The sequence below is a fragment of the Zalophus californianus genome, chromosome 1, assembly GCF_009762305.2.
Source record: "Zalophus californianus isolate mZalCal1 chromosome 1, mZalCal1.pri.v2, whole genome shotgun sequence".
In the NCBI taxonomy this organism is placed as follows: Eukaryota; Metazoa; Chordata; class Mammalia; order Carnivora; family Otariidae; genus Zalophus; species Zalophus californianus.
In genome coordinates, this window is record NC_045595.1 from 83,473,769 (window position 1) to 83,485,636 (window position 11,868).

General features: G+C 37.3%; 1 protein-coding gene across 1 annotated transcript; it reads left to right on the forward strand.

Annotated features, from left to right (window-relative positions):
- Nucleotides 1–11,018: 11,018 nt before the first annotated feature.
- Nucleotides 11,019–11,441, forward strand: LOC113918576 (transmembrane protein 14C-like). Its single transcript, XM_035723883.1, has one exon. It carries the CDS (start codon nt 11,097–11,099, stop codon nt 11,439–11,441), a length of 345 nt encoding a protein of 114 aa, XP_035579776.1. The 5' UTR covers nt 11,019–11,096.
- The last annotated feature ends 427 nt before the right edge of the window (nt 11,442–11,868 follow it).

An 11,868-nucleotide genomic window follows, 5' to 3' on the forward strand; every position in this document is an offset into this window, starting at 1 on the left:
TGATTTTACTGAGAGAACATGCAAGGAGTTATACCTAAGAAGTAGATGTAGTTAGAAAAAAGGCCACTGCCCAGAGTTAGGTGAGACAAGCTACACCTCAATCAGAATTCAACAAGAGAAAGCCCAGAAGTCATTTTACCCCAATTCCGGACATTGTTTTGGGAGGAAAATTGTGCAAGATCATCTGGAGGTGAAAATTTGCCTGAAGGAGAGTTTAAACTTTAAATTGAGTGAACATATACCTAAGTGAGAAGATCTTAAACTGGAAAAGATTGAGTTACCTGTAACTGGAAAGTTCACATTATTACTTTCTACCCATTGTTAGAAATGGGGATTATAAGAGAACTTAGTTACACAGAAATATCATAAAATTTTATACAAATGAGATGTAGGTATAAATTGTCTACTATATTTCATAGACAAAAATCCCCCAAATGTATTTGTCATTTTTTTTTTTTTTTAATTAACAAGTGGTGTCTTCTCTCAGAACTAGTATTGAATGGAACATGCTCTGGGAAATAAGGTCCTATGTTCTTATTAGAGTTACCTCTTAAAAACAATCTTCTTTCTTTTTAATTAATCCTTTTTGGATGCTTTTTGGAATTCTTACATGTTTGAGGCATTATGCTGGGTACCTAAATTAAAATGATGTCTCTATCATAAGTTCTGACCTCAAGGAAGCCACAAACTTGGAGAAGAAATATATGCTTGTTTTGGCAACATATATATATATATTTTAATTTAAATTTTGTTAGTTAACATGCAGTGCCATATTGGTTTCTGGAGTAGCATTCAGTAATTCATCACTTACATACAACACCCAGTGCTCATCACAAGTGCCCTCTTGAATACCCATCACCCATCTGCCCATCCCCCACCCACCTCTCTCCATCAACCCTCAGTTTGTTCTCTATCGTTAAGAGTCACTTATGGCTTGTTTCCCTCCTTTTTTTCTTTTCCTCCTTCCCATATGTTCATCTGTTTTCTTTCTTAAATTCCACATATGAGTGAGGTCATGTGGTATTTATCTTTCTCTAACTGACTTATTTCATTTAGCATAATACCTTCTAGTTCCATCCGCATCATTGCAAATGGCAAGATTTCATTCTTTTTGATGGCTGAGTAATATTGCATTGTATATATGTACCACTTCTTTATCCATTCATCAGTCATTGGACATTTGGACTCTCTCCGTAGTTTGGCTATTGTAGATAATCCTGCTATAAACATCGGGGTGCATGTACCCTTTCAAATCTGTATTTTTGTATCCTTTGGCTAAATACCTAGTAGTGCAATTGCTGGATTGTAGGGTGGGTTTAACTTTCTGAGGAACCTCCAAACTGTTCTCCAGAGTAGCTACACCAGTTTGCATTCCCACCAACAGTGCAACAGGGTTCCCCTTTCTCTTCATCCTCGCCAACACCTGTTTTCTCTTGTGTTGTTAATTTTAGCTATTCTGCTGACAGTTATGAGGTGGTATCTCATCGTGGTTTTGATCTGTATTTTCCTGATGATGAGTGATGTTGAGCACCTTTTCATGTGTCTGTTAGCCATCTGGATGTCTTCTTTGGAGAAGTGTCTATTCATGTCTTCTGCCCATTTCTTAACTGGATTATTTGTTTTTTGGGTGTTGAGTTTGAGAAGTTCTTCATACACTTTGGATACTAACCCTTTATCAGATACGTCATTTGCAAATATCTTTCCCATTCTATGGGCTGTCTTTTAGTTTTGTTGATTGTTTCCTTTGCTGTGCAGAAACTTTTTATCTTGATAACTCCCAATAGTTCATTTTTGCTTTTGTTTCCCTTGCCTCTAGCAACATGTCTAATAAGAAGTTGCATGGCCAAGGTCAAAGAGGTTTCTGCCTGTTTTCTCCCCTAGGATTTTAATGGTTTCCTGTTTCACATTTAGGTCTTTCATCCATTTTGAATTTATTTTTGTGTGTGGTGTAAGGAAATGGTCCAGTTTCATTTTTCTGCATGTGGCTGTCCAGTTTTCCCAACACCATTTATTGAAGAGACTTTTTTCCATTGGATATTCTTTCCTGCTTTGTCAAAGATTAGTTGACCATAGTTGTGGGTCCATTTCTGGGCTCTCTATTCTCTGTTCCTTTGATCTATGAGTCTGTTTTTGTACCAGTACCATACTGTTTTGATGACTACAGCTTTGTAATAGAGCTTGAAATCCAGAATCGTGACATTTTCAGTTTTGTTTTTGTTTTTTTTTCAGAATTGCTTTGGCCATTCGGGTCTTTTGGATTGTTTGTTCCAGCTCTGAAAAATGCTGATGGCATTTTGATAGGAATTGCATTAAAGGCAACATATATATTAATACTAGCACAGTAGAGAGACAACTGGCATGAATTCTGAACAAAGACTGCAGGAAAATTTAGGAGGAGTTCCACATTTTTCTCTTTAAGAGGTTATACTTTCTCTTTAAGAAAATGATCAAAGCTAGGATATTCTCTCACCACTTCTATTGTACATTGCAGTAGAAGTTTAAGAAAGTGCAATAGGCAAGGAACGGACATAGAGATTAGAAAAGAAGAATTAAAACTGCCAATATTTGCGGATGACATGATTGGGTAGACGATTATTATCCCAAATAATATACAAAACATTTACTAGACCTAATAGTGAATTTAGCAAGGTCACAGTATACAAAGTTAACATACTAAGAGCAAAGATTTGGAAAATAAAAATTTTAAAGTTGCATTTAAAATAGCATTAGAACAATAAAATACTTAAGGATAAGTTTAGCAATACATAAAAAAAAAACCTTGTACACTGAATCCACAACATATTAATGAGAAAAATTAAAGAAACCATTATATACCATGTTAATTGATAAAAGACAAAGTTGTCAAGACACCAGTTCTCTCCCAAATTGTTGTATAGATTCAAAACAAACCAAATCACAATTCCAGAATTTTTTTTTTATTTTATAAATTGATAAGCTATTCTAAAGTCTATATGGAAGTGCAAATAACCTAGAATAGTCAAAAGAGTCTTGAAAAGGGAAAATAATATAATATAGGAGGGCCTCCCTGACTTCAGGACTTATTGTAAGAGGTGCCTGGGTAGCTCAGTTGGTTAAGCATCTGCCTTTGATCCCTCTGGCATGGAGCCCCACATTGCACTGGGCTTCCTGGTCAGTGGGGATCCTGCTTCTCCCTCCCTCTCTGCAGCTCCCCCTGCTTGTGCTCTCTCATTCACTCTCTCTGTCAAATAAATAAATAAATAAAATCTTTAAGGGGTGCCTGGGTGGTTCAGTCGTTAAGCATCTGCCTTCAGCTCAGGTCGTGATCCCAGCATCTTGGGATCGAGCCCCCCATGGGGCTCCCTGCTCCACGGGAAGCCTGCTTCTCCCTCTCCAGCTCCCCCTGCTTGTGTTCCCTCTCTCGCTGTGTCTCTCTCTGTCAAATAAATAAATAAAATCTTAAAAAAAAACAAAGTTAAAAAAAACTTTAAAAAAGATTATTTATTATGAAGCTACATTTAAAGACAGTGTGGTATTTCTGAAAATATAGTTAAATAAAACAGAACAGAGAATTAGAAATATACCCACACTTGCGTGGTCAATTGATTTTTCATAACAGCACTGAAGGATTTCAATAAATGGTGCTTGAGCAACTTGATATCCACATGGAAAGAAATGAACTTTAACCTCTACATCATGCTGTGTGATCATTTGAGATGGATCACAGACCTAATTTTAAAATCTAAACCTATAAAGCTTATAAAAGAAAACCTACAAAAATATCTTCATAAAATGAGAGTGGGCTGGGACAAATCATTTGCAAAAACATATACCTGGCAAAGGACAGAGAACTTATATCCAACAATTAAATTATAAAAATATAAACAATTCAATGAAAAATGACCTGAACAGGGACTTCACAGAGGAAGAAATATATGTGGCCAAAAAATAAATGTAAAAAGGATTCAACATCGTTAATCAGCAGGAAAATGCAACAAAATCAAAAAGTGGTACCACTCCATGTTTAGTAGAATGGTTAAGTTGAAAAAGAACAACACTAAATGTTGTCAAGGATATGGAGCAACTGGAATTCTCACACATTGACGATGGAGTATAATATGGTACAATCAAGTAAGAAGGCTGTTCGTTGTTACTTTTTTCAAGTTGAATGTATATCTTCCATATTATCTAATAATTTCACTCCTAGGAATTTATCCAAGAGAAATGAGAATATATGTCCACATAAGACTTTATGATAAATATTCATAGCAGCTTTATTCATATTCAAAATTAGAAACAACCCAAATGCCTATCAAAGAGTAGATAAATAATTTTGATATATTCGTACAATGAAATAATATTAAGCCATGAAAATGAAAAACTATTGACTCCTACAACAACATGGATAAATCTTCATATGGAGCAAATGAATCCAGACACAAGAGAATGAACATTATATGATTTCATATGTATGAATTTCTAAAATAGAAAACCTTAACCTACTAGGGCAAGGGATATCCCTGGAAGAGTCCATAGAACTTTCTACAATGGTGAAACTTCCTGTTGTCTTTTTTTTTTTAAAGATTTTATTTATTTATTTGACAGACAGAAAGAGCACAAGCAGGGGGAGTGAGGGAGAAGGAGAAGCGGACTCCCTGCTGAGCAGGGAGCCTGATGCAGGACTCGATCCCAGAACCCTGGGATCATGACCTGAGCCGAAGGCAGATGCTTAACTGACTGAGCCACCCAGGTGCCCAGAAATTTCCTATATCTTAATAGCAGTGTGAATTACATGGATGCAGGCATTTACCAAAATTTATTGACTTGTACACTCAACATGTACATATTTTAGTGATTATAAATTTTACTCTAAAAAAAAAGGAATACTGAACTCTACTTAGTAGGAATGATTTTCACAGTGGTATGGACAAACAATTCTGAAATGATCATGTGTTCTCTGAGCAAATAAGTAAATATATTGATGATAATGGGTGCCAGATTTCCTTCTGTTGCAGTTATAATTATGGGAGTGAGACAGCTAGAATGAACACAGGAGTGTTGAAGTAGAAGTAGAATCGCCAGGTAAATCCATTGTTTTTAATATGTAAATAGGTAGATACAGAAATAAATGTGTGTGTATGTTTTATTGTTTTTCCTAGTTCTGAACACTGAGAGAGGTTGAAACCAATGGAAAACTAGTAACAATGACCACAGCTAGGACTCAGATATTGGCTCCTAAATATCATTCTCCACTAAAAAGGACCAGGGCCTCCTGGAGGAAAGATGAATTCCAGGGCCTAAGCTAAAAAAATACAAAATGAGTTGTTCAAAGAAGTCAGAGACTACTCAAGGAATGTTGGAGAACTGACAAAAGGACACCAAAACCAGACTGAAGGGGTTACTGATGTCCACAGCCTGGACGATTGGAGCATCAATACAAATAATGCTGGAAAAGGATTATAAGCCATTTAATTAGATAGAAATATGTGGGTCCAAATTGATATAAAACTAAAGGAATGAGTGAAGACGTCATGTAGTAGGGTGGTGGTGGGGAAATGCCAGGGTGGTGAAAGCAGGTGTCAGATCGTGGGGCCCAGCCCGCGTCTGCACAGCCCTCTGCGCCTGCCCGGACGTCCCCCTGGGCGTGGAGCAGCCTTCCCGTTCCCTACCAGCTTGGTGTCCTCCTTCCCACACTTCTCATGGCCCAACTTTTATGTTACCTCCTTTAGAAAGGTTTCTTGAATTTTAAGAAGCATCTTAGTGTAGTAATTATCGATCATTCGTCGTCTTATTTTTCATAATCCCTTTCTCAGCATAGACAGCAGACATTCTTTTTATATTCCTTAGAGCTCTCTTTTTTCTCAGGGTCATGCAGTCTTCTATATTTCCTATTTCCATTCCCCCACCCCCTCTGGTAGGCACTTTAAGATTTTGTCTCATTTTTTTTTTTTTTTTGATGCTTTGTTACGGAGGATGCTGTAACATTAATTGCATTGTATTAAATTGTATTCCATCAATGGTTGCAAGCTATGAAAATGAAAGTAATAGGGGTCAATTTAGTAAAAAATTAGTTTATCTTGATGCCGGCTGTGAAAAATGCCTAAGACTGGCTGAGAGCCAATCACAGAAGCCCTGTAAGGTACATCCTTCCACCTGCTTGCAGGAAAAACCTTATTTAAAAAAAAAAAATCAGCAGATAACTGCAGCTCTCCTTCTGTCCTTTGATTTAGAGATGTGTTTTGTTTTGCTCCCTGACTAGACAGTCCTGAATTGGGTTCCCTGAGAACAGATGGCTCTGTCAGCCAGTTGGGCCAAATGAGTCAGTGATCTGCCACAATGATGGACATGAAACAGCCATGGAAGTATCAGGATGCCCACTCGCCCAGGATCAGGAAGAAACCTCATGCTGGTTTCCAGGCTTCCCTTCCCCTTTCCTCAGCTCCTGCCGAAAATAAACTTACAGAAGCCATAACAAAACAACCCCTCCACCCACCGATCATTCTTTCTGAAGTTTAGATGCAAAAATAAGAGCCAGTTCAAGAAGAAGCAAGCCCTCTCCGAGGAGGGTAGGAATTTCCCATTAGACTTTAGAGGGTAGGCCCATTCAAACAGCAGATGTAACTAACCTAAGGTGCTAACTTTACCTCTGCAGCTCATTGAGCTACAAGTCATTTGATAAGTTTTGCTTTGCTGGGTACAGACGTCACAGCCCTAACTACTTCAGCCAGCTGAGCCTGATCACATTATTGTAATGATAATTGAGTTGCAAAGTGAGGCTCCGTGTGTACCTGTTTGAGACAGAATTCTGGAATATGGTGTGCACAGCCCCAGGGAAGGGAGGGCAGCATCTGAGGGGTTTGGGGAAAACTACCATTCCCAGTGTTTTTCTTTGTATTTTTAGAGGTTTCCTCAGACCTGTTTGCAAACATTTCTATAATCATGGGAATTACTGTATATTGTAAACAATTATAACTGATATCGATATGGTCATTTCTGATTTTCACAGTGGGATCAGATCTTCAGTCTCACCATATTCTCATGATAGGGTCATACATATGACACCCATAAAGGAAATATAATAATCTCCATTTTATAGATGAAGACAGACTTGGAGAGGCAAAAACACTTTCTATTTTAAAAGGAAGAGGATTATGCAGTTCTGGGTTGAAAATGAGCTATTAACAGAAAATGGAGTGTCCAGTAAGCAGTATCGTAGGTATCTGAAGAAAATAAAAAAGGATGGTGAGAAGAAAATAATTGGTTATTATCTGGCCAGATGTTCTCAGTATAAGATGGTAACAAAGGGATCAGGGATAGGTTCACCTCACACCTTACTGCCTATAAAACTTGGATTGGAGATGTTCAAGGACGTCGCTGGGAGACACCCCTCCCTAGACTCACCCAGATGTTTCAAGATTTGTATTACCTGGCGGAATAGGGATTGATGAGACTGTAGATGACTCAAGGCACTTCTATTATGTAAATGAAGACAGTTCCCAGCTCACAGCCACATAGGATACTATTCTGTTTTTCCCTCTGTCATTCCTGCTTCCTACCTCCTTACTTCACGTGCAGGCATTGGTGACTCCTCATCGGTACTGATTACTTCAAAAGAGGATAATGCAATAAAGCTAGAGAAAGAAAAAAGTTTTGATTTTCAAAAATCTTGTTTTAGGTTTGAGATAAAAGATGAAGAGATCAGTCAGATTGTTGTTCTTACCATTGAGGAAAAATAAAAATTTCTTGAAATGGGAGAATAGCAAAGAACGAGTGGAGAGTATACAAGGAAACTGGATAAAGATGGACCCCAGCAAAAGGACCCTCAGTTCTTCACTATGCTTTCTCCATGCTTCATCCCCTCTGTGTTTAATCCCAGGGGACAAAATCGAATACCAGGGAATTTGAGGATTTGAATGTAAATACGAACCTTGCAAATTTTCACAAGTAGCTCCTAGGATGAAGGCAAGACTTGAAAATTTTCCTGTGAAGGAGCAGAAAGATCTATGATGTATTGTAGACAATACATCAAAGGATATTTTACCCTGAGGTCAGTCTATTGTCTTGCACACCATTAAAGAGGGATTGTGTGCTGACTTATGAGGAGGATGGGTCAAAGTTCACATACGTGGGGGGAAAGATAGCAAGTTAGCCAGGGTTTAGTTAGCAGGTATTTTGCTCATCACCGATCAGTGAGGACAAAACAGTCCAGCTAATCATTTATGAGGCAATGGGAATTTTGAGGATGGGAATTTTGGAGGTCTGCGTTGCCCTGTCACAGGTAGGTAAGGAGGAATCTGTGCATCTTATCTAAGTTGTGACACAACAGTGGGGGGATTTTTTTTAACATTGCTGTTTTCTTTCTTTTTTTTATTTTATTATGTTATGTTAGTCACCATACATCATTAGTTTTTGATGTGGTGATCCACAATCCTTTGTTTTCGTATAATACCCAGCACTCCATGCTCCATCACCTGGTTAACCCATCCCCCACCCCCTTCCCTCTAAAACCCTGTTTGTTTCTCAGAGTCCATAGTCTCTCATAGTTCGTCTCCCCCTCTGATTCCCCCCTTCATTTTTCCCTTCCTTCTCCTAATGTCCTCCATGTTATTCCTTATGTTCCACAAATAAGTGAAACCATATGATAATTGACTTTCTCTGCTTGACTTATTTCACTTAGCATCATCTCCTCCAGTCCCATCCATGTTGATGTAAAAGTTGGGTATTCATCCTTTCTGATGGCTGAGTAATATTCCATTGTGTATATGGACCACATCTTCTTTATCCATTCGTCTGTTGAAGGGCACCTCGGCTCTTTCCACAGTTTGGCTATTGCGGACATTGCTGCTATGAACATTGGGGTGCATATGGCCCTTCTTTTCACTACATCTGTGTCTTTGGGGTAAATACCCAGGAGTGCAATTGCTGGGTCATAGGGTAGCTCTATTTTTAATTTTTTGAGGAACCTCCACACTGTTTTCCAAAGTGGCTATTTTCTAGGATCACAGGGCTTAAGTAAAGTTTAAGATTTTAAATGGATACCAGTTAAACCAGGAAAATGGATTCAGTATGGTCAACTCTAAGATGTGTACTTGGACTCTAAAAATGAAGAAGGAAGGCACCACCTCCGCAACATTATCCAGGAACAAAACAAAAATTCCTAGAACAAAATACTAGCTTCATGTATCTTCTGATCAGTTTTAATACAAGACGCTGGAGAGCAACAAGATACCCACGTAAAGAATGCAAACTGAAGATTGTTTAACCAACCACATTTTATTTAAATTATAAAGTCTATTCTATGAATAGTTTTGAACATGCAAGAGCTCAGAGAATACTGTGCCATTGAGTCCTTCTAGAAGGAATGATAAGACAATGAATTTTGGCCAACTAAGTGACTAGGTAAATAGTAGCAAAGTGACTGGGAATAAATATTGAATGTATTTGCCTGTAGAAAAAAAAATACAGGGATTGAGATGTCAGAACGAAATATATATGTTATATGTCTTTACTATGTAGAAACGATATACCTAACAGAAATTGGATAGGCAAGGGGGAAAGGAGGCCAGAACTTAGATAATTTTATTGTCTCATTTAATTTATTAAAAATAAACACTATTAGTAACTAAAGTCAGGTGAGAGAGGTGAGGGAAGAGAAAGAAAAGGAAGAAGAAATATCCTAATTTTTAACCATTATTTGTAGTATGTAACTTAGAGATGCAGTTAAAAGAAGTACATGATTAAGGGTCTAATACAGAATCATTATTATAAAGGTAACAACTAAAGAAAAAACACATAACTTGAATAGCAGACAAACAACACACAAAAAGCAAATAAAATAGAACTTATAATAAAGGAGTATCTTTAAAATGACACAGAAAATGCAATACAATAATATGATGGAACAAAGATGAAATAATAACTTTTATATCAGTAAGTCACCTGTTAACAGGCTTATCTTAGCTTGTTTAACTTTTTAAATTTTTTTAAAGGCTTAACTTAGTTTTTTATTTTTTAGACAACTTAGTTTTTTTTAAGATATATTTTATTTATTTTAGAGAGTGAACATTCACATGCATGTGGGAAGAAGAGAGCAAGTGCACAAGCAGAGAGGGGTCAGAGGGAAAGGATCTCAAGTGGATTCTGAGCTAAGTGCAAAGCCTGATGTGGGGCTCGATCTCATGACTCTGAGATCAGGACCAGAGCTAAAATCAAGGGTCCAACGCTTAACCAACTGAGCCACTCAGGCGCCCTTTAACTTAGTTTTTAAAAGAAATTAATCTCCAGGATGGATTATACAACCTAATTCTATGACACAGACTTATCTAAAACACGGTACTTCAGTAAGGTTGAAAATAAAAGAATTAAAAAGGGCAGAAATACAAATAAAAATAAACCAGGGACTCCAACCAAACAGAATATTAAGAAAGAAAACCTAATAGTGCAGAACTGTGTAACTCAACAATGGACATATTACAGTTATGAATATCTGTGCACAAACATTCATAAAGCATAAATTAAAGGTGATGAAAATGGAAACAGACATAAAAATACTAGTGGGAGACATGAATTCACCTCTCTTGGTCCATGTCAGATCAAGTGGATGAAAATAATTAAGTATATTGAATCCTGAAATAACATAAATAATAAGATAGAGCTAATTGATAAGGTAATTCTGTACTTTATTAATTTTGAATAAGCCTTGGAATATTTAGAAAAATTGGCCACATATTGGGCCACCAGAAAATTCTTAATCTATTCTGAATTAAAAATAAATAGGTATCTTAAGGACAATCTTCTCTAATCACCATGCAATGAAACTAGACAACCAAAAGGCCCCTTTACCTGGAATTTGTAATAACATTTTCTTAAAATCTAAGTTGAAGATGAAATAAAGAATGAAATTGCATCGTATGGAGAAAAAAATGTAATAAAAACACTTTCAAATCTGTGGGATGTAGTTAAAATGGGCTTTAGAGGAAAATTCATCATCTTAAAATACTTAGTAAAAAACGGAGTCATGGGGCTTGCGCACCCTTGTTGACCAGAGCAGACCTGGGGGAAAGCGGTTCAGTGCAGGCCTGGTGTGTGCTTCTGTCTGCTCAGGGTGAGAGAGAACAATGCAGAAGGACTCTGACCCTCTAATGCCTTTACTTTGGATTGGCTTTGGCTATGCAGCGCTGGTTGCTTCTGGTGGGATCATTGGCTATGCAAAAGCAGATGGTGTCCCATCACTGGCTGCTGGACTTCTTCTCAGGGGCTTAGTAGGCCCGGGTACTTATCAACTATCCCAGGATCCAAGGAACATTTGGCTTTTCCTAGCTATATCTGGAACCTTAGCTGGCATTATGGGAATGAGATTCCACCACTCTGGATGCGTTATGCCTGTGGGCTTAATCACGGGTGCCAATTTGTTGACGGTCACCAAACTTGGAATTAATGTGTTGAATAGACCCCATCAGTAGTAGTCATGTCCCAGCTTGGACTTATGAAGAATTTAAAACTTCCACTATTTTTAGTGTGTTAAGAGAAATAAGTACAGCATTTTCACATATTCTGATATTTTACTTAAACTAAACCAAACAAAATGTCATTAATGTTCCAGGAGAAAAAAAATCAGTCCTTATCATTACAACCTTAAACAGGTGGGTGGTATATAACCCAAGAGCTTATTGTTATTCTCTCATATAATTTGATTCTTATCTGTTGATGTTATCTCTTTTTTTGTATCTATAGGTAAAGTCTAAGGGGCAAAATGTTATGTATCAACATTGGGCATGCTGAAACCCCATGCCCTACTCAGAACAATGTGAAAAAAATCTTTTATGAGATTTAGGATTTCTGTTCTTTGGCTCATCCTAGAGCACAGATCTACTTTGAAATCATGTCAAG

Excerpts from the sequence above, each read along its gene's own strand:
- LOC113918576 (XM_035723883.1), top strand. The coding sequence starts at position 11,097 with ATGCAGAAGGACTCTGACCCTCTAATGCCTTTACTTTGGATTGGCTTT.